General features: G+C 30.7%; 1 protein-coding gene and 1 long non-coding RNA gene across 3 annotated transcripts; both read right to left on the minus strand.

Annotated features, from left to right (window-relative positions):
• Positions 1 to 1,537: 1,537 nt before the first annotated feature.
• LOC139512723 (PP2C-like domain-containing protein CG9801) lies at positions 1,538 to 15,792 on the minus strand. Of its 2 annotated transcripts, none has more exons than XM_071300589.1 (5): positions 15,572 to 15,792; positions 12,678 to 12,826; positions 7,003 to 7,128; positions 5,394 to 5,575; positions 1,538 to 3,900 (listed from the first exon to the last, which is right to left on the minus strand). In XM_071300589.1, exons 2-5 carry the CDS (start codon positions 12,817 to 12,819, stop codon positions 2,707 to 2,709), a joined length of 1,644 nt encoding a protein of 547 aa, XP_071156690.1. In that variant the 5' UTR covers positions 12,820 to 12,826; positions 15,572 to 15,792; the 3' UTR covers positions 1,538 to 2,706. The 2 variants fall into 2 exon arrangements, with proteins under 2 accessions (XP_071156690.1, XP_071156691.1); XM_071300590.1 differs by having other exon boundaries at positions 1,650 to 3,900; positions 15,587 to 15,722.
• Positions 15,793 to 18,193: 2,401 nt separating this feature from the next.
• LOC139512714 (uncharacterized) lies at positions 18,194 to 22,390 on the minus strand. The gene is made up of 2 exons (XR_011662324.1): positions 22,184 to 22,390; positions 18,194 to 18,778 (listed from the first exon to the last, which is right to left on the minus strand). It is a non-coding gene; the product is annotated as an uncharacterized lncRNA (long non-coding RNA).

A 22,390-nucleotide genomic window follows, 5' to 3' on the forward strand; every position in this document is an offset into this window, starting at 1 on the left:
TTTTTCAATACTCAGAAAAAATTATATAAATGCATTGCAATATATTCATAAAATAAATTAAATGCTTAATACATACATGTAGGTACATTTGTGTGTAAGTCAAAACAAGTTTATATGGTGGTAACTGATTGAATACAAATAAATTATGTACTAAGTTATTTGTATTTAATCATGTTAATTATAATTAGTTGGCATACACAAATTAATAAATAAATGTAAAGTAAAACTGCAACTAAAAACATAAAACATAAAACACAGCACTTAAGAATTCATAAAATACTAACAGTTATTCATAAAATACTAACAGTTTCAGACACACACACATTTGATATATTCAGGTAACAGGACATCATTTTAACTCTTTTCAAACAATCAGATATTGCTTAATTATTTTTTATAATAGGGAAAAAAAAAACAGATTTTGTTTATATATAAAAACAATTACAACAACTTCTGTTCATCATCTTAATAGCTAATTTTAGAAATATTGCTTAAATTTTTTCTTAAAGATTAATCTAAATAAAAAAATTTAATCACCTTTTTCTCTACTGGAACTTTAAAAGCAATTTCCCAAACAGTTTTAAAATCTAGGTTTATTTTTTGTTGCTTTCCTGAAGATATTAAACCGTAAATCTTAATATTTAAACATTTCTCATGGTAAATTCAAGGTATGAAATTCATTAATTATTGTGATATTTTAAATTTCTGCCTTCTAAATATTTCAAAATTATATTTTGAGACACAAAAATAGCAGAATAAATTGTGTCTGTAAATTAGAAAATTATTGCAATGTTTTCAATATATAATAATGTGAAAAATGGAACATTGTCAGGTTCACAGTCATAAAAACTAAAATACATAATTTCAGTATTGATTTTCCTTAAGAAATTTTTGCAATTACATTAATTAGATCTCCAAATTTTATCAGTTATCAGTTATTTTAATAATAAATATATTATAATTACTACACACATTTAATTCTGAATTATAATATTTAACTCTAAATATACATGTAATAAAGGTAAAACCATGTGTTTAGTTTTCTTAATGCATTTACCCTATCATCAGACATCTAAAATAAAGGATTTCTAACTTATGGATTTCTATGAATGACTTTCAGCAGTTTATATAGCGAAGTACATGTATTAAAATATACAATTAATTGAAAATATAAACAATTCTAACACAATGTCACTACACATGTGTAGTTATGTACATAAATGTCAAAAATGAATGTAGCATATAAAGATCATGCAGATAAAAAAATAAAATTAATGCCAGAATTTACAGCAGTCTACAAATAAAATAAGTACAACCATTCCCAAAAAATAATTTTAAAATATGGTATAAATATTCAAAGCAATTCATTTTGAAAGAGGTTTACAATAATGGTAAGACACAGGGTACAAAGTCAGTAAAAATTGAATTTCATGTGAAGGTAAACAATTTTATTTTTTTATGTGTGTTCAATTTTGAAAGTCATGAGTGTACTGTCAGTCAGTCACAACTTGTTGGTATCATTTAAATTTGATGTATCTTTTTTTTTTATGGAATACATATTTTGTTATTGTCACCTTTTAGTTGAATTTATAGAAATTATAAAATTTCAGTTGAAACATTTTGTCATGTTTGTGCAATGTGTCAATACATTTTTTTTTGTAAATCCTGTGAAAATCATTATCCCATTTAATTGATCCTAGTTCATAGAAATTCTGATGTTTTAATTGTTAATCTATCCAGCAGCTTAAAGGATTTTTTTCTGTGTTGAAAATTAAAAAAAAGATATTTAAGGAATATAACAGTGAATAATTCCTTAAATTGAAATGATTTCAACATTAATACATTTTCTAAAAAGCATTTGTTGAAGCGGTCAAAAAGCATTTGTTGAAGCGGTCAGAAAATAAATTAATAACAAATAAAGTTGAAATGTATAAAGTTTTAGAGTCACCCTTCCTCTCCAAAACCATTAAAAAAACTATTTTTTTCTTAAATTTATTTCAATTTATTTGACCATTATTTAACCATATTCTGATGCATATGTTGTACTGATCGAAGTATGAGTAAGTACATGTATATAATATATGTATATCTTACATGTCAGGGGATCTACTTTTTGTAAGGAGAACCAATGTTAAAATAAGAATCAAATTTGACAAACTGAACAACAAATAATCTTCAAATATAAAATATATGGTCTATTTTCTAATAACAGTAGAGTTACCTCCACTATTATAAAATCTTATTCTATCTTGCCTACATGTACTTATCTATTTTAACAGTTGTAAAATGTTCTATGAGTAATGACGCTTAAAATCCTTGTTAAATTTTTCAAAGCTCTTGAACCAAGAAATATGAGTCATGAAAATTTCATATTTTGGCACATTGTCTCTTTCTCTTCAAGATGCATATCTGTACTCCATATTAATGGCTGTATGTTTATAATTACCATGTAAAGGTATTAAACACATTTTTTTTATATATATAAAATAAACTTTAACTCTCTGACATATATTATAATCTTTAGGTAAAATTTTACATTAAAACAGAATACTCAGATGGATATTAAATTTCTTTTTCTCTTTGTAGAGTTTCCCCCAAAAAACAACCAATAAGAACAATAAAATAATGAATCAAAACTTAACTTAACGCTATTGTATAATAACCAAAAAGTAACAGTTTTGAATGTTTTATCATATTTTGATTTCTTTAAACGGCTGATTCATATGTTACAGATGTCCTTTTAGGATGCTGTGCTGGTAATGGAATAGGAATTTCTTTATTTGGACTTTGAGGGCTCATAGGAGATGGTGAGCTTGAACCTTTAGACAGAAAACTACCATTTCCTGGGCTTGAAGGAGTATTTGGTTCTGATCCTGATCTTGATCTTTTAAAAGAAATTTTTTGTGGAGAAATTGAGAGTTTTCCTAATGATGTTGGACTTAATGGAGATTGTGGTGATGTGACACTTAGACTTCGTAACCTTGAAAACAATTTCCTGGGACGAGAAGGCTTGGAACCTGAGAGACCATGATGTGAGTGTCTACGACTGCTATTAGAATCTGGTGTACTGGTTACAGAACTTGGTGATTTTGTTGTTAAAGGACTTCCTGTCAAGGGAATATTTTCCAAATTGTCATGGTAAGTTCTTCCTAATTCATAAGCAACTATTGAAGCATGATCTAGTTTTCCTGGTGCTTTTGCCATTTTCTTCTTTATTTCTGAATCTCGTATCTGTCTCTGGTCTTGTGTCATTCTTCTACGTTTATACAAAGAGGGATTTTCCAAAACTTTACGTTTAGAATCAGTTAGCAGAAGTACATGCTGGACAAGAGTACTACACAAACTTTGTGCAGTACATTGTTCTTCTGTGACTAGTTCTTGTTCATTAATAACCCGTTCCATTTCCTTCATACCATATATATGTCTCTCACCTGGTTCCATTTCAGGTTTAATAATTACTTCTGAATTAGAATTATCTTGTGCACTTTCACCATTAACTTGTCTAGGTATGGCTACTTTTGTGACAACAGGATCAAAATTGTCAGAAATGCCATCAGTAGTTAAAAACACAATATCTCCTTCACTTGCAAACGTCATAGAGCAAGTGAGATTTTGTAATTCTGGGTCGCTACCATGAACTGGTCCTATTGCTCCACCAGCATCCCGTATATCTCGTTCAGAACTAATGTCATGTGACCCTACCGTTATTTCTCTTATCCCACGTCTTTCTCCAAGAATATAACCATAACTGTCTCCAACATTTACACAACATACTGAAAATTCTTTTGAACCTTTCATGGGACAGATCATACAAGCACACATTGTTGTCAGTCCACCATCTTTTGACAGAATAGTTTGATGAGCTTGATCGAATGAATTCCTGAGAATTTCTACCACTTCCTACAGTGAAAACATATGATTTTATTTAAAATACTGTTATGGAAAGAAAAAAAAGTATATATTCAGATAGTTTAAACACCAAAACATGAGTTTTTCAAACACTAATAGAAAATACTCTGTTTTACATTACCAATCATGTGACATTCAGTCAGTAGATCTGCATGTGGATCTTCATAATTATTTGGCAAAACTCAATTGAAGGGAAGGGATTTTCAAAATTCTTATGGATTCAGAAAAAGAAATCTGTATACTTTTTGGCCAATAAATTACCTACCTGACAACTATTAAATTTCCTCAAAGAATGTTAATATGGATGAATAGGTTTATTCAGTGGTTGTATTTCGATTCTGGATATCATAAATGTTTCCTCATTTATTGTTTTGTACATAAATATTGTTAGTTGTTTCGTATGAAATGTTTCATATTTTTCATTGAAGGGCCTTTAGAAGCCTACTATGTGGTAAGGGTTATGTTCATTGTTGAAGGCCATACACTGATCCAATGGTTATCAACTTCTACATCATTTTGACTCTGATGGAGAGTTGTCTCATTGGGAATCATACCCAATCTTCATATTTTTATATAAGTCATCAGCTAAATTGTATTGCATTTGAAAGTCATGATAGTAGTACACTTTGTGTTGATTGTTTACAATAAGTTTAAGTCTTTTGACAGTATCTAGGTTGTGATTATTTAAGGGTTGATTTTATAATGTTAAAATTAATCTATATATTTTATCTGGGTTTTGATGGGGTATCCAGAATAAAGAATAATGCCCCCCCCCAAAAAAAAAAAAAACAACACAAAACAACAACAAGGAAACCTACATTTCCACAAATTATGATGGCACAAACGAGTGGCTTTATTTTTGCATAAAGTTACTTGCCTGAAATTCACTTAAGTGTAAAATTTTCACCAGTGTATTAATCCTGATAAACATGTAATTGGAGAAATCTTTAGTAGTCATTCCACTACTTCTTCATTTAATCTATTTAGCTTATGTCACAGTCATGAATGTTTTCATTATGATTAAATTGATTTACTATGATATTCATGATAAATTTGTAATGTAGTACAATTTGAACATGTAAATTTGGTGCAAATGTAAGGCATGCAAGGCACAGAGGAAAATGAGGAGAAAAATAGGGAAAAAAATAAAGAATAAAGAATAAAGAATAATTGAGTGCAAATTAAAGTATAAAGAATAATTGTAGAAAATAGAAGAACTAGGTAATATTATATTGAAACAGATTTGAATGATGTACAGAATAAGAAAATCTTTTAATTACAGAAAAATGTAATGGTAAAATCTATTTTGTGAGAATTTTACGGAATAAGCATTATTTTTGAAGATGAAGAAAAATCTCCTAAAAATTTAAATAATACAGAAATAAAGTATCCCATCTAGACATCTTTAATTACTGTACATGTTGCGTATATAATATACATACATACAATGTATACTTCATGACTTTTAACTTTATAATCATTACCCTTGTATTTCTTGGTTGATTAAGTTTATCATACACATGTTTGTTGAGGTATTTCATGGCTCCATACAGAGCACATCTGGCTGCAAGTCTTGACTTTTCTCCCCAGTTTACACCATCAGCTATCAGCAGTATGCAATTATTTTTCCTTGCACAGATGGCAAATGCATCAGCAATTGGATCTCCTGAAAATATAATTAGATTGAATAGTTTGACAGCTTAATTCAAAGAATCCATTAGAATAACATAAGTCATTGGTGAATGGTAACTTTTCAACCATTTACATCTTCAACAATATTTATAGCAAAATAAGAAAAAACCTGAACCTCAACTCAAATGAGATTGATAAAAGGGAGATGCATAAATTTAAATTTGTAAAATATAGCTGTAAAGATGTTGAACGTGTTGAAGAGTCTTTTGTCTGAAGAAATGTCAACAAGCAAATGCAGTTTTTACTATGGCTGCTATCATAAAATGATAACATAAACTGTTATCAAAGAGATATATGGATCACCTGTGCAACTTAGTAATTTCCTTTAGCAAATTGGTAATGCTGCAAACACCAGATTAAGAGATGGGGCAATACCTTTTTATGTTGACCTGTTTTGGCCTTTTTTAAGGTGTTGTTAACTGTTATCTGAGATAAATTGAAACTGTTAACTGTTTTCAACCCACTGTGTTAACTGTTATCAGCCTCTTTGCATTTGTTGTTAACTGTTTTTGCCAAAATCCAGGTGTTGTTAACATGTTAACATACCCCCTATTGCCCCCCCCCCTTTTCCACCCACACACACACAAGTTAGTGAGTGAGACTCATCAGAGGTTAAAATGCATTGAATAAACTGGAATTTTACAGGGACCAAGAAATTACCCCAACTCATCAGGGTTTTTGACACCATGAGATTTGACTCCATATTCACATCAATTATGGCATACTTTTGTTCAACTCCCCTTCTATCTATGCATTCTATGTGTCCTGATTATGCTAGCTAATATTTGATATAGGGATTTTGACAATCTGTAATGAAATGTTTTGTTTGAACTAAATCATACAAACTCCCTTCAATTTTTTTAGTTGTTTTTTTTTTTTTTGCTGTTGTTCTTAGACTTTTGTGATAGGAATCTGACAAATTTCTTGATTGAACACAAGTGTATCTCTTGACAAAATTTTTAGTTCAACAAAGAAGGTCCAGTTTAATAGTAGTTGCTTATAGGTTAGTTGTTCTATATTTCATTTAGTTTTTGGACTTAATCATGAAAAATGTTACCATTTGGAGAAATATATCATAATATATGAAGAGTTTTCAAATTGAAATCATATATAGGACTTTATTTTTCAGAATACAAACATAAATTGAGGTGTCTTCCACACATTTCAATTTTAACCTTTGTCTCATCTCATGATCAGCAATGATGAAATTGTATTACAACTAGGATATGCTTACTTTTTTCCATTGTTTTCATACTTTTAGATTTGTTGTGGCTAGCAGCGATAGGACTTATTCCTTTTATCTATCATTGTGTCCAAGATGATAATAACTTATATTTTAAGTTAATAAATGCTATTGTTAAAGAATTGTCATTTTAAAACTGTGATTTAGTTGTGTCTTACCTGACATTTTTCCATTGACAGGATGTTGTTCATAAAGAGAGATACAAATTCCATAACCTTTCTCCGACTTCTTTCTCCAATCTGTAATTCCCGCCACGTCAACACTGTTGAATCCTGTATTTCCATCTGTTAAAATAAAAATACAATTTAAGTTTCTTAGCTAATTGGAATATATACAAATGATATATGGTATACAAATAATACAAGTATACAATATCAACACTTTTTTTCGTTGGGAATTGTAAACATCTTATTATAATTATGAAATATTCATTGTTAAATAATTGAGAATAAAGAACTTTGAATTAAAAATGAACTAACATGTTCACCTAAATATTTGTTTTTTTACAAAAAATTTAAATCATCAATTATTGCATCATCAGATTTTTTAAGAATGGAAAACCTAGTTATACATGTTATAAATAAGTCTGAAGACATACCAATTTTCCACAAATCTGTGAATGGAAATAAACTCCAAGTCAGAAGCTATTTAAGTTACGCGTATTTACATTGTGTTAAAGAGATTCTAGTCTCTAGAACAGCAAAATTGAGTTCTTTTTCAAAGGTTTAAATTTATTCAGTTTTACCTTTTTATAAGGCATATATGGGTCATTTTCAAAAAATGTTGAATTTTAAAATTGAAAAAAATATTAAAAGTTACTTATTCAAACAACCCTCTACATAAGCAAATCAAAACAAACAGTACTTTAAGAACAACATATTAAAAAATGCAATCTTAATGAGGTCCTACAAGAATATCTTGAAATGTTTTTTGCTCGGTGGTACAATATTTTGTCTATCCTGTTACCATTTTCGAAAGAAATTTTGGGTTATTAAGAAAAGGTTTAGATAAAATGTTTAAGCTTGTTTTACGTAGCCAATTAGATGGTTTTCAAGAGAATAAACTTCTATATATATTCATTCTGTAAAATAATAGCTTATTTGCCAATTTTCCAGGTTGTACTGAAAAATGCCTCTAAAAATTGGTTTTCAAAGGTTGTAAAAATTACCACCAGTAATGCAAGTCTAAGATAGCAATTTGTATTGTTCGGCATTTTTTTACCCTTTCAAATAAACCCAACATCAAGTAAATCCCTCATAAGTTAGTTTACTTTTCTCTTTATTTCATTGGTAACAGGAACATATGTTTCTGATATATCACTATATAAAAGTCTATCCTGTTACCTTTTTGTCTATCCTGTTACCGATATCACTATTGCACCTGCAAATGCTTAATTGGGAAGATTAAGACGTTATAACCTTAAGATGAGTTCAAACAACAAAATATTTCATTCGTTTTGCACCTTTAGGTTAAGATAAAAAATTTAACGACGTTTTTTTCTACAATTGTCTATCCTGTTACTGTAACCATAGCAACCATAATAACAGGATAGACAAATATCTTCGTTTTTGATTGCAGTTGTGAAATAACTACTCCCTTTGGTGAAGTGATTATAGTTTTCTATTGTGAATTTGGTTTCCAACACGTTATTGCACTTTTTACAAGCATACTGTTGGTGTAATTAATCAAAATTGTATAGACAGCATAGACATGAAAAAAAGTACTCTCTATTTTTTTCACTAAATGTTTTGAAATTTCTTTTCTCTACACTGTTGTTCAAGAAACTAGGCGTTTTAAATGTAAAGATTACTTAGCACTTTTGAAATCAACACTGACTGATTCAATATTCATAGGAAGAATAATTTAACGGCTGATTTAAGTAGCGGTAAGAGGATGGACATGAACCTCCCATACGCTGATTGAATTTAGTTTGTAGATAATATGTTACATACAATGATAAATAAGCTACAATTTTTCGTTATCAAGATATCAAGGCGATCAGAAATCGGAAAAAAATCATTTGAAATGTGTTTTTCTAAAATTGTTCGCACACAAATACCCCCAAAATTGGACTTAAATGCAGTTTAATCTTATCAAAATAGATGTAAGGTGTGTTTATTATTAATGTTCTGAATCACAAATACGACAAGCTCATTTAAACCATTACAACTGAAATTTCCATTAGAAATAAAAATTTTAGCATGGGTGTACTGAAAATGTCTAGAAATAAAGATCTAGATAATTAGACTCTTTGGACCCCTTTCCGTTCCTTACATGCATATCATCATTTATTCATGAATTTTCAGGACTTAAATAACAATACTTGTTCAGTACATTGACAGGAATTATGAGGAATATATCTGTCTAGTTTGGTTTGAATGGTCTAACTGTTATTAGTAAGATGTTTTTCTAACTTTTACAGATCAGAAATTAAAATCGGCCTATGCAGACATGCTTGTTGACTAATTTAATTTGTACAGAGAAATTACATACATATGTAACTGAAGTTCATACATGTACAACAAAAGATCATTATCACTTAAACAAAAAATAACAAAAGTTATTATATTTTGCTCTACTTTAGTCAGTTGAAATCTTGTAAAAACATGAGTGGAGTCAATTGGTTGGGGTTATTGCAATCAAACAAATGGAAAAACAGTTTTAAAATCAACTGCTGATAGTTAACAATAACTAGATATCATTGAGATGGGAGCCATCTCTGTGGGCCCCGCTGTGAATAATGTGCATTAAAAAATTGTATCTTTACCATAAGACATGGGTTTGTCAACTGAAATCAAAGTTTTTGACCTTGACCTTTGACCTAGGAAGTTGTAAATAAATTATGACACACCCTTTGGTGTTGGTTTATAAACATGTCAAGTATAAACTTTGAAATGATAACGGTTCTCAAGATATAGAGCGGACACGATCTTTACCATAGGACATGGGGTTGTCAACTGAAACCAAAGTTTTTGACCTTGAACTTTGCCCTAGGCAGTCGTTCATAAATTATGACACACCCTCTGGTGTTGGTTCATATACATGTCAAGTATAAACTTTGAAATCATAACGGTTCTCAAGATATAGAGCGGACACGATCTTCACCACAGAACACAGGGTTGTCAACTGAAACCAAAGTTTTTTTACCTTGACCTTTGACCTAGGAAGTTGTACATACATCATGACACGCCCTCTGGTGGTGGTTAATAAACATGTAAAGTATAAAGTATGAAATCATAATGGTTCTCTAGATATTGAGCAGACACAAAGTGTTACGGACGGACGGACGGTACGACAGACGGACGGACAGACGGACGGACAGACTGATCACTATAGGGCGACCCGCCTTTGGCGGGGCCCTAATGATCATGATTATGTTTTTGATAAAGACAATTAAAAAGAGCTAAAGACTCCAAAAGACATTTTGAAATTAAATATGTTGGTGGTTTTATTTAAAGAATACTTAGGCCACACCAAATTCCTTGGCTTGCACCTAGTTATTACAAATTACAAAATAGAAGAGAAAAAAAAATCAATGTTCCAGCTTCCCTCATCTGGAAATGTAATCATGTCCATTTTCCCTATCGTTATTTTTTTGGAAATACTATAAAAAGATATTGACACTTGTTTTTAACTGAGTATTGCCTGTATATAATGTTTTCAAACTTAAAAGCATCCCTTCACACTGTGTAAATATCTGTGTAAATATTTGATGAAGCATGAAACCATACATGCCATATATCCCGAGTGGGAGTGCTCCGATATATATATATATATATATAACGGGAAAATACCTGTTAAAAACAGAACATTGGTTTTCTTCCCCCTTACTTTTTAAGACTTACATTTCCCATCAAAATCATGCGAATTTTCGATGTTAAAATAAAGTACGCAGAACTTTTGAAGAAGAAAAGATGCCTTCAACTGGAATTATATTGTATGACGGTGAAACAAAACTGTCCATACCCACTGCATCTTTATGCACCTGTCCATATTCAGGAGAGTGTTTTTCAGTAGCCAAATTAACGTTTGTTGTTGTTGTTGGTTCATAGAAATTTCTCTGTTTGTATACAGATTAGATCGTTGGTTTTTCTGTTTGAATTGTTTACGATAGTAATATTGGGATCCCTTAACTTGCTGTTTGTTCTGGATCAAAGCCCTGTGTAAAAGGCAGTACTATGTCTATGACCTGGATTTGTAATTATCAGGTTGGGAACAACCCTCCCTCAGACAAGAGGTCATTTTACTGTTGTACATGTAGAAAAAAAAAGAAAGTAAATATAAAAATATTAAAAGGGGGAGAAATACATCATACTTCAGTCAGAGCTCAGACATTAGCAAGGTGATTTTTGTTTTTGACTTAAAGAAGTCAAAACATGTATTTATTATAAAAATGTGTTTTCAATTTTAGAATTATCTAAGTCAGAAAATGACAGACTTGTTTAGGTCTATTTATGTTGATAAAAAAAACTTTAATTTTACTTGGTGGCCAAAGTACACCACCTAGCCCTATGACAGTACAAACCTGTCTGAGAGTTTACAGGGACTTGAGCTATCTATATTTAGTTATCTAATTGGACATCCTTACTAAACACAGATGTTTTACCTCATTTAGTGTGGTTCCAGGTGGTTGCATTGTAAGGTTAGTTAACATTATCTCTGACTTTTTAGACTCTCATTCATATTTTTCTTTAGGAGACATAGCATTGTCTTTCAATGTTGTCATTATTTGATTCAGATGCATAACCTTTTTATAAATATGCGTGGGTGTTGAAATTAACCAATTTTGATAACTTAGCGACTTGTAGGAGTCGATATTTGAAACTTTTTGATTCTGGTCAATTATTTCTTGCTTAACAATATTTGACTTATTAAAGTTGTATTTTGTCTTGCATTAAAGGGAGACTAATCCTAAAACTTAAAAATTTAGACCTCTATGAGTCAAAAGCAGATTAAGACTCATTTATGTCCGAGCTCTGACTGTACTTGAAACAGCTTTTCTAAAAGAGGGATCTACTTATTTTGAATAATAAAATAATAAAAGGAAATGATATATGATAAAAGTCCAGTCACACATGGACTCAGGGACTTTCTATACTTAGTATAGAAGTCCCTGATGAAGTCCTGATGGAATATTACAAAAATCTTGGGCATGTCTTGACCATTTAATATCAGATATATAGTTCTTTGACTTTGGGAAAATATGAGCCCATTTATACTAAAAAAAGATTTTTTACAAACAAACTTATAACTTAAATCGACTCCTCGTATAAGTTATATTATATAACATGTATAACATTGAGGGGTTGTTCCAAACCTGATTATGAATTTGATAAAGACTATGTCTCATTGACACACAATGACATACATGTACCACATCTATTCTAATTATTCATTTATTTCATGGTGAACAGGGAAAACACTTCATAAATTAAAAAAATATCAATGAACAAGTGATAAATCAAGTTTGATTATTATCAAAACCTATTATTTTGTATTTGCCAAAAAAAATTATAATCAATGCTCGTCTTTACTTTTCAAGCTTTGCCTAAAAAATTTGCAAATTAAATATTTAAAAAAAAAAAAACAAATCACTCGCTCGCCCAAATTTTTGGAGTCCAAAAATCCACAGAACAAGAAATTAAATTGGTGTGGCTTAGACAGCTAAAACATAATGTTTTCCAAAACAGAAGTAGGTTGAAAACTAACAGATTCAGTCATAAAATTGGGCTGTAGTGTATTGATACATAATGGAGTAGATTGTAACTACAAATCATGGAATGTATATTTTTTGTAACCAAGTGAAAACTATAAGAGGATGTCATCTTTATACTTTGTTCTCTGACAGGAAATGCTAAGCCATCATCTGGTCCTGTGTAACTTGCTGTTATTTCATCATCCAACGTGTCTAATTCCAGCACAGGAATATCCTCTGGTATCTTCCCTGAGTAAAGTTCACGACTATAACTTGCCATCCTAGCCCTGTGTAAACATAATATCACAAATTTATTAATAAATACTTTTATAATCTAAAATTCTAGATTAAGAAAATTATGTGTTTTATCGTATATATTATTTTCATGGCTGCCTTTACAAACATAGAATATATTAAGTTTAATTCAATTTGCTTCAACTTTGCCATTTAAGGGGAGATAAACCAATAATGTAACTGAATTTACCTTTTTTGTTTTGTATATGTACATGTATGTAGCATAAAAACAAGTCCTTTGACAACAACTTTTATTTTTCATTTCAAGAAACACATTATTTTAAAAACACAAAATAAAAATAATTCCTGGATCCCCAAAAGGTCAATCCTGAAATCCCAAGCTTAAAAACACCTGATCCCGGAGTCCCAATACAGTCATGTATCTTTAAAAAAACAAAAACAACCTATGACCATGATGGCTCATCCTTTTCGAAAAAGTATGATAAAAGCTACATTGTGGAATTTTTTGAAATCATATATCAACTCCCTTAACACATTCGCACCCTATACCAAGGGTCCTGAAACTGTCATATATGCCAGTCTTGTCCTTAGTCTCTTGTAGTTGGGATTTAGGTCAAATTTTATTTTTCAACAGTAATAATTTTGGTCATTTCATTGAGATTGTGTTTTAAAATCACCGTTTTGAACATATTTTTGTTTTGTTTAAAAACCCGATGATTTCTTGTGAATTTGAAAAACAAAACTAATCCTGGAAATGAGTCCAAAATTGTTTGTTTTAGAATTGTGGCATTACATCCGGTTTGAATTTTGACTTCAGAATCAAAAGAAACGTAAGGGATGACTGAGAAAATTTTCGTTTTGAGTCATTAAAATCATTTTATTTCTAAAATTTTGCCTTCCCTTAATTGCTCTGGGAAAATGGTAGGATAAATCATGAAGTAAATGCAATGCAAGCAGCAACACTGAGCATACTCATGCAGTAATAAGATTTTGACAATTTTTTTTTTGAAAAGGAGCACCAACTTTTAAGTTACAGTGGAGTCCCCGGTGTCCGCGTGGCCCTTGATATCGCGCATTAGCTGATTTCGTCATATCAACACAGTAACACAAACAAAAATCGTTCTTGTTATTGTTTTAGACTTTCAAAGGGATAAAAAAAGACTAAAAGTTTAAGAGTTTATTAATGACTGCAATCCCATAATTTACTACTGTGAATTCATTTATTTTCGTGGGTATCAATTTTTGTGGATAGAGAAAAAAGACGTTTCGTGGTATACGTAAATTCGTGGATCGCTGAATACAAAAAAAAATTATATACGTTATTTGTAGATTTCTTTTTGATTGAGGAGATCATATAAACTCCTTGGTTTGATCAATAATAAAACGAACAAAAAAGAAGGACTTCATTGAAAATGTTTTGAATTTTCAAAATCTTTGCTTGGTCATTCTAGGTTAAAGTGTTCATTGATAACTTCTATTACAATAACGGACAGAGACAACTAATTATTTGTTTGTTTTACAATTTGTAAATTCTTGTCGGAATTCTATAAGGCATTCAAAACTTTATGATTGAAAGCTCATTTCTAATCACGATATAATGAAAAGTCATATAAGTATAAGGTGTGAAAATAAATGTTCCTGTCATAAACAATATTACCTACGGGCAATATCCCCGTACTTAATCCTATTGATTTTTACTCACTAGTAAACCAAAGTATGACACGGTAATTAACAACTTGCAGTTATTTTCGATGAACAGTTTTAATCAATTTTAGAAAGTAAATTATCACTGATATTCAATATATTTATTATTGATTTAATTAAAATACTTGTATCTTCTTTCAATAAAAAAACATGTGTTATGTTACAATGTTTATCGCTAGTCAACACTATACTAGAACTGCATAACATAACCAAAAATAAACATCCAACTCCATACACATTTCTCGTGATTATTCTTCGTTGAATTCTTAAATTCGTGGTTCGCTGTGACCCACGAAACCCACGAAAATTGGTATACCACGAATAAAAATGAATCCACAGTATATTTGGCCTATTTCCATTAAAAACAAAATACATCTTCAGATAAAATTTGTTTTATTTAAGTCTGATTTATATCAGATTAAAATAATTTTTGTTCTGCATCCTTGGCAGTATGTTTGGTTCAAACTCAGCTATATTTCGTAGTATAAACATTGATAAAATTGTTTCTTTATTCAAAATAAGCTATTTTTGGAAGGCATGCGCGAAATCACCAGACATTGGAGGAACTCTCAGAACAGGGGTTTCCCTAATTTTGGACACACATTACACAAAATCTAGGAGATGAAACCATACAAACAGAATATTTTATGAAATAAAAGTATGTTATGAATGTGTTCACACTTTATCCAATTATTGGTTTTATCAGTTGAATGAAGTGAAGTCATAAGTCTTAGGTGCACGGATACACCAGACTGCACCATATATGAAAATGACCGAAATTGGGTTAAAAATATACGGATCCTTGCCCTTTCACATTTGCGTCCTGGGTACTTTCGCATCTACAAAACTCTTAAACATGTTTTAAATGCATCTAAACATTAGAAAATGTATGATTCATACTTGAAGAGATAAAGTAGAAAAACAGATTTGTAATTTTTTGCAAGATCTGTCCTCCAAATTTGGTTAAAGGAAGATGGGCATGTGTAGTATATTGTAACAAAATTATGTCAATGAGACATAAAGAGATAAAGAATGACAAGAGATTCAAATAAACAGATGAAATAATGCAGTACCGATGTAAACATTACTAGGTTTGTCGTTTCTTCTTTGTCTTTCCCATATGGCGATTTCGTGTAGTTTAGAGATAAACAAAAATGATGAATAAGAACTCTGTTTATGTTAATTTTCCTAGCAATCGAAGTTCGTCTTTATCTTTATCCAATCAAATTACATTTTGATACGAGAGTATAAAATTTCAATTTTGTAAATCACATTGATGATGAAGACAATGTCCTTGACCTACAGAGTATCAATTCGTCCTATTTCAGTTTCTCAAGTAATGTCGGCCTTTAAAAAGGGACGACACACCTTGTGGTTTAGAAATTTTTATATATTCTTTTAAAATGTGAAATGAAATATATATATTTTTTTTAATATTAAAAATATTCATATTTCAACGAAAAAAAAGTAACCACAAATATAATGGTACTGAAGAGAAAAATACGTTCAGTTCGCGGGTTCTAGTTTGAAATTTCGATAATTATTCTTTAATTAAAATATGTCCGAAGTGAGTGACAGTGGCATGTCTAGGATTTATTTTTCTACCAAAATAATGCAACTCTTCTTTCTATATTATACCAGAGACATATAATACAAGCGATTGGCAACTCGGCGAAATCCCGTAATATCACACGGCCATATTTAAATCTCGCGAGATCTCTTTGGGTAATAGAGTTATTATCAAAGTATTAAAAGTACTCGGGGTAATGGTGAATGTTTAAGCATAAATTAACTGTTTCAGTGTTAAATTTAACATAATTAATTAAATAATTTGAGTTCATACATTCATAATTATTTATTCCAATGTCCTTTTAATTTTTATTTGTATTATTTGCATTATTGAAAAAGAGACATAATTTGATATTGAATTAAAAAAACAATATTAAATAATTAACACTTAATAAATTGTATCAGAGTTCATTTTATTTGATACTTTCACAGTGGGTTTCTTTTAAATATACACCTGTCTCGGACACTTAATTTCACAGTGTAACATGTATATTAGGCTTGAATTATTCGATGGTCAGGTAAATCACAACCTGTTAAAACTGAAGAGTTTTATTTGACAGCTGGTACACAAGAAGTTGTTTCACCACAGGTGTCCACACTATTTCCGAAAATACTATTTACAAAATATATAAAATTAATTAATGTCAGTGTAGAAAAAAATAATTAATTTGGTTGTTTGTCGTTAATCATGATCGACTTCGTCTTATATTCATAATTTGTATAGATCATTAAAAATTGAATACTTATTGTGTTCATTATTATTTGGGCTTGTATTAAGTTTTTTTCTATGATTGTCGGTAAATTGTTTTCTAAGTGTGTTTTTTTTTTTCAAAATCTACATTATGAGCTTGCATTGAGTTTTTTTTTTTTTTTTTTTTTTATGGTTGTCGGTTTATTTATGGTTTCTCCTTTTCACGGATTGTGTATTTAGGACTTACATTTAATGATCATTTAATAGAAAATGGCAATATAAGTCTCACTTTTGACCTCGAATAGAAAGAGATTAAACCATATTTTAAGTGTAAGGAACTGATAAATATACGATAAAGATTCAGAGCAGCAGGTGTTGCTGCCTTTTCATGTAACAATTTTTGTAAGAAGAAACATTTTACTATGTTATACTTCTGTCAGCTTGGTAGGTTGACTTCAAAGCATACCCCTTTTTCAATGCCACATTGATATCTAAATGTTTCGAAATGTACACTTTTCCCTTCTTTCTTTCTTTTTAACTTTTGGACTAGTTAAAATCTCCTTTTAGTTTTGAAACGGACATGCACATGTGTAAATAGTTTTACAACTATTTGACTTGATTTGTAAGTTAAAACCTTTTTGTTTTACTTTATACAAACTGCACGAAAATGCGCCTACCTTTGTTGTTGATCAGGCTGATTTAATTGATGGTTGCCTAACGTCCAGTGGAAAATATTGCATGGCATATTTTTAATATATTGATGTGCGAGTGTATGACATTTCTTTTCTGTACAGTATATGCAATATAATATTGAATCTCCACAAGAAACCAAATGATAGACATTAACAACTGTAGGTAACCATAAGGCTCTTAGCAATGAGTAAAATTCATACTGCACTGCGAACTATACAAGGTCTATTTACATGTATGAAAAAGGTTTAACAATTCAAACAAGAAAACTAACCGCCCGATTTATGTACAAAATAATCCAAATATGATATACAGCAACAAACCACAAGTGAATTACAGGCTTCTTACTTTGGAAAGACACAAAGATAATAAAGGCATGATAATATATTTCACCATTATCACAAGCCGTACAATTTTATGTTTTTGTTTGTTTTTTGTTTGTTATGTTTTTCCCCCCACAGTAAGCATCTATAAATCATATAAACCAATTAATTTGGTGTGGCTTTTGGATAAACCAAATTACATCATTCTGTATAAAACCACTGTCATACTTCCCATTATTCTGAAATGAAAAGGACCTGTCAGACTGAGAATCAGAACAAGTATTTATGTATACAATATATCTAGACTATCACTACACATCATTCCATCCTTTTTCAATAATTAAACCAAGATATAAGAGAACAAAACTCATTCCAGGTATAAATAATATTTTTATTATCAAACATTCACTTATAATGTTACGTACTGTAAATGATAACTGAGAGCTTTGTGCTAATTTCCCTGCAACTGATCTGGTACAGTTCAACTGTATGCAAATTTCGGTATCTGTACAGCTAAGGATATATGTACATGTATCATTGATGCTAACTTGTAATAAATTGCATAAAGTCTGAAAGGGAGAATGGGAGAAAGGCAAGGTTCTTCATGTTCATTGTGTGTCTCATTCACTGCAAATATCTCAATAACAAATGTATTGTGTAATCAGTTGCTCTGTGCCTTCCAGTGGTGCAAGAAAAAAATCAGCATGGCAATCAAATTCAAGCGTACATATTTTTTCATTCTCAAATGGCTGTTCTTTTGCTGCATAAGTGTTTTCTGAATTTTCATCTAACAAGAGTTCTCCTTTGACTTCTTCTGATGTAATAGAAATTTCCTCAGAACCAGAGATGTGTCATAATTGGATGATCCTTTTCATCTTCAGTGTGGATTGAAACTGCAACAGATATCTCCTCCATAATGGTATCAACAGCTGTCCATGGTCGAGGATTGTAACATTTCTTTTTAACTCCTTTTGTTAACTTACTACATCTTTTCCTCTATTGGCATTCTAAATTAAAAAAAAACATAATTTTAGAGTTGAAAAGAAATTTGAATTTGTAGAGCCTATTATACAACGTCTATTTGTCTTACTTTTAAACTTTACTTCCTACATGTATGTCATACAACATTCTGCAGGTTTTTATTATGCTAAATCTATTTTAAATTTCATTTTGTCATGTATGGACCTTTCAAGCTTGCTATTAGGAACAAATATTTGATATATTTGTCAATTGTTAAACATCGTACAGTGAACATACGTAACAATGTAAGTTGCTGACATCAACTTTACTTAGTGTCTGCTTCTATCTCATGAGGGTCTGGAAGCAGGGGCGGATCAACCCAGGATAAAGGGGGTTCCAACCACATGTCCCCATTCAAATTCATTGATCATCCAAAAAAAGGGGCTGGATCTGCCAATGGGAAGGTGTTTACAAAAGGTAAACGGACAGAAAGTCACAAATTTGGTAGGACAAAAAGTCACAAATAATCCGTTGACAATTGTTTGTATATATAAGAGAAATATCTTTAAATATTTACTTTTTAATACATATATTCATATTAAAGTTTAATAAATGTGTCATTATATTTGAAAAATGAAGATTTATTTAATTTTAATCATGCAAAAGAAAGATTTCTTGGCACCATGAAGCCATTTAAGTGCCAAACCAGTTTGACATTTTGTTTTTTCAACAATTAGGCCACCCTTAAAAAATTGTTTGTTTGGCATTGCCGACCCACACTATCAGCAGGTGGGTAGGTAGGTAGGGATTTTTTTTTTTTTTTTTACATTTAAAAGCCTTATACATGTAAATCATGAAGTCTCCAGATCAATGTTGTCTAAAGCATTGCAGCATTGTTGTGTGTACATGCTGGTGGTTTCTTTGAAAGGGGTCAACCATCAATGTCACATTCTACATCATATGGATAATTTCACGTAAGACAGTCGGTTTTATTGGCAAAGTTAACCAAAGTACCCAGAAAAAAACACAGAACTGAGGCAGGAAACTGACAAATTAACCATATAAAATGTATGACGTGAAAATTGAACTTTTATTGTGGGACTGCCCATTGAACAGAGGCCTGAAGTCACATCTTAAAGTTGTGGTCACAGCTTGGTAAAATTACCATAAGTTAAATGGCTCAACCACTACGGCTCCTTGTACAAATGGACAAAGATTTAAAACTTTGATTGTTTGCTTTGGTTTTATAAACATCACTTTCTACACCATATGGGTAATTTCATGGCAGTCAGTTTTAGTGCCGTACTAAACCGTAATACTTGAAGGAAAATGCCAACCTGTGGGAGGAAATTGACTAACCTTATCACATCTGACATGAAAATCAAACCTTAATTTTGCAACTGCCCAACTAGGGCTCAAACCAATACCTGGAGGCTAGTAATCATACATGTAAGGTGTGACGAACTACCATACAAACACGCCTACTTCCCCTGATAAGTTTTGAGGATTTAAAGGATCTGTTCCAAATTAGGATAGCAAAATATTAAAAATTTGGAAGGTTGGCACAAATAGATATGGTGTTTATACTAATATTATCCAAGTGCAAGGTTTTTCAGGGATAGGTTTAAAACGTATGATAAATTCAAAATGGAAATATGCAGCAGGACAGACAATTTTTGCAGATAAATAAATTATGGGTTGTAATGCTTGTTTGATTAACAGAAATCTGGACATGAATACAGATAAATTAATGAGCCCTTAGAATTGTGGAAAAGGAGGGGATTTTATTCATCACTAGTACACTGGATACATTTATAAATATGTTTCTGTCAGTATCTTTTATGTTTTAAGAATTATCTTATTCATGTTAAGAAGAAAGGCAAGAAAAGGGGGAAGTACTTCAATTGACACAAGATGCTAGTCTTTAAAATATGTATGTTTTGTTCCAGGCTAGCATCTACTGGTACAAAACTACTATAAACCTGTAAATCATTATGGTCTTTAAGCTTTGGTGCTTACAGCCATAATTATCTTGAATGCATCATTGTGGTTCTGACTACAGTAGATACTTTGTTCTCTGGTTCAAGGGAAAATTTGTCAATGATTAATTTCAAATATTTAATAAGTTCAACAAATGTAAGAGCCACGCATATTTGTTCTGTGATGTCCCGGTGAAAAACTTCTATCTCATGAAGCGACAAAGTCAAGCAGAAATCATCTGTTTCTGCTTTACAAAAGATAAAATTGAGTCCTCTACAAGGTCTCTCAGAACGTTTCTTTCAAAGAATAGCTGAAATTTGATTTTTGATAAAATCCATCTCCCTTAACCAATGCATTGCAGCATATGGAGATGCCTTCCCCTGCCGGCCTCTTTGACATTACTTTTGGCAGACTTTTTCTATTCCATGTCATTTAAATGTTTGCTCCCAATACAGTGTAAGGCAAGCGCTTTTAAGATCATGATTTGAAATAAGTAAAGTCAGGAACAAACTCGGCGGATACGATCAATTTCCGGCACATTTTCGATTTTTTTATTTTTAGATAAAAAAAAAAAAAATTTCTGAAACACAAATAAAATTATTTGGGCGGCAAGTTTTTCAGTAGGTCGGGCGGCAATGCCAAACAAATGAAATTTTATTTTAGGCCTTATTTGATCATTTTTTAATTGTTTTTGATAATTTTTGTTTACAAAGTTGGTTTATATACAATTGTTCAAGAATAGAAATAAGCGTTTTTTTGTTTAAAGAAATAATCAGAAAAAATGAATTGTGACTTTTGCCCTGTGACTTTCTGACACTGTCCTACATTCATACAATAGGAGTATTGGAATAACTGCATAAATTGAAATCAGAAAAGTAAAGACAAGAGGAAACATTTTATCAAAATATCAAGATTGGAGAATGATGGGGTGCTAAAATAAATAAAGAATAGAGAATAATGGGCAAAATTTATAAAGAAAAGAAAAATATATTGGGAATGTGTACATGTCCATAGTATACACATATATGCCCCGCTGATCTTATTTTAACAAGATAACATTTGGAATTTATACAGGCTCATCAAATTGCATATTTATTCGATAATTTCTAAGTTTTACGAAAAAAAGGTAATCTTCGCATAGCAAGATTTGGGTATCAATGTGAAAAAAAATAAATCACCTTTGATGGTATTTTATGAAAACACTATTTGATAAAAATATATGAAAATAGTATTATTTTAACGGGATAACAATCGGGAGTAGAATAACACTTTAAAATTGTATATAAAATCGTAAATTTTAAAGTTTTATGGAAAAAAAATGGTGGGCCACACCGGTTCTACAGCAATAAAGAGGGGAAGCTGAATGGACCGAATTTAAATTGGTCTGCATTTGATTATTATCATCATCTCAGCACATTATAGTATAAACATATTGGTAGAACTAGTTAAATGTATCTTTTGAATATACTTACATGCTTTAGCTGTGAAAGCAATCGACATAAACGAGAAAACAAATCTGTAAGCGTATCGTCTCTTTTTAACAACAATGGCGGAATTTTCTCATCTCGATCCTCCTTCATCCCAGGTCACATCATAATCACAAGCACTTCCGGTGGCCAAGTGATTTCATTGGCCGTTATATAGACTCTACTAGAGTTGCCAATCTCTTGTATTATATG

The sequence above is a fragment of the Mytilus edulis genome, chromosome 2, assembly GCF_963676685.1.
Source record: "Mytilus edulis chromosome 2, xbMytEdul2.2, whole genome shotgun sequence".
Taxonomy (NCBI): Eukaryota; Metazoa; Mollusca; class Bivalvia; order Mytilida; family Mytilidae; genus Mytilus; species Mytilus edulis.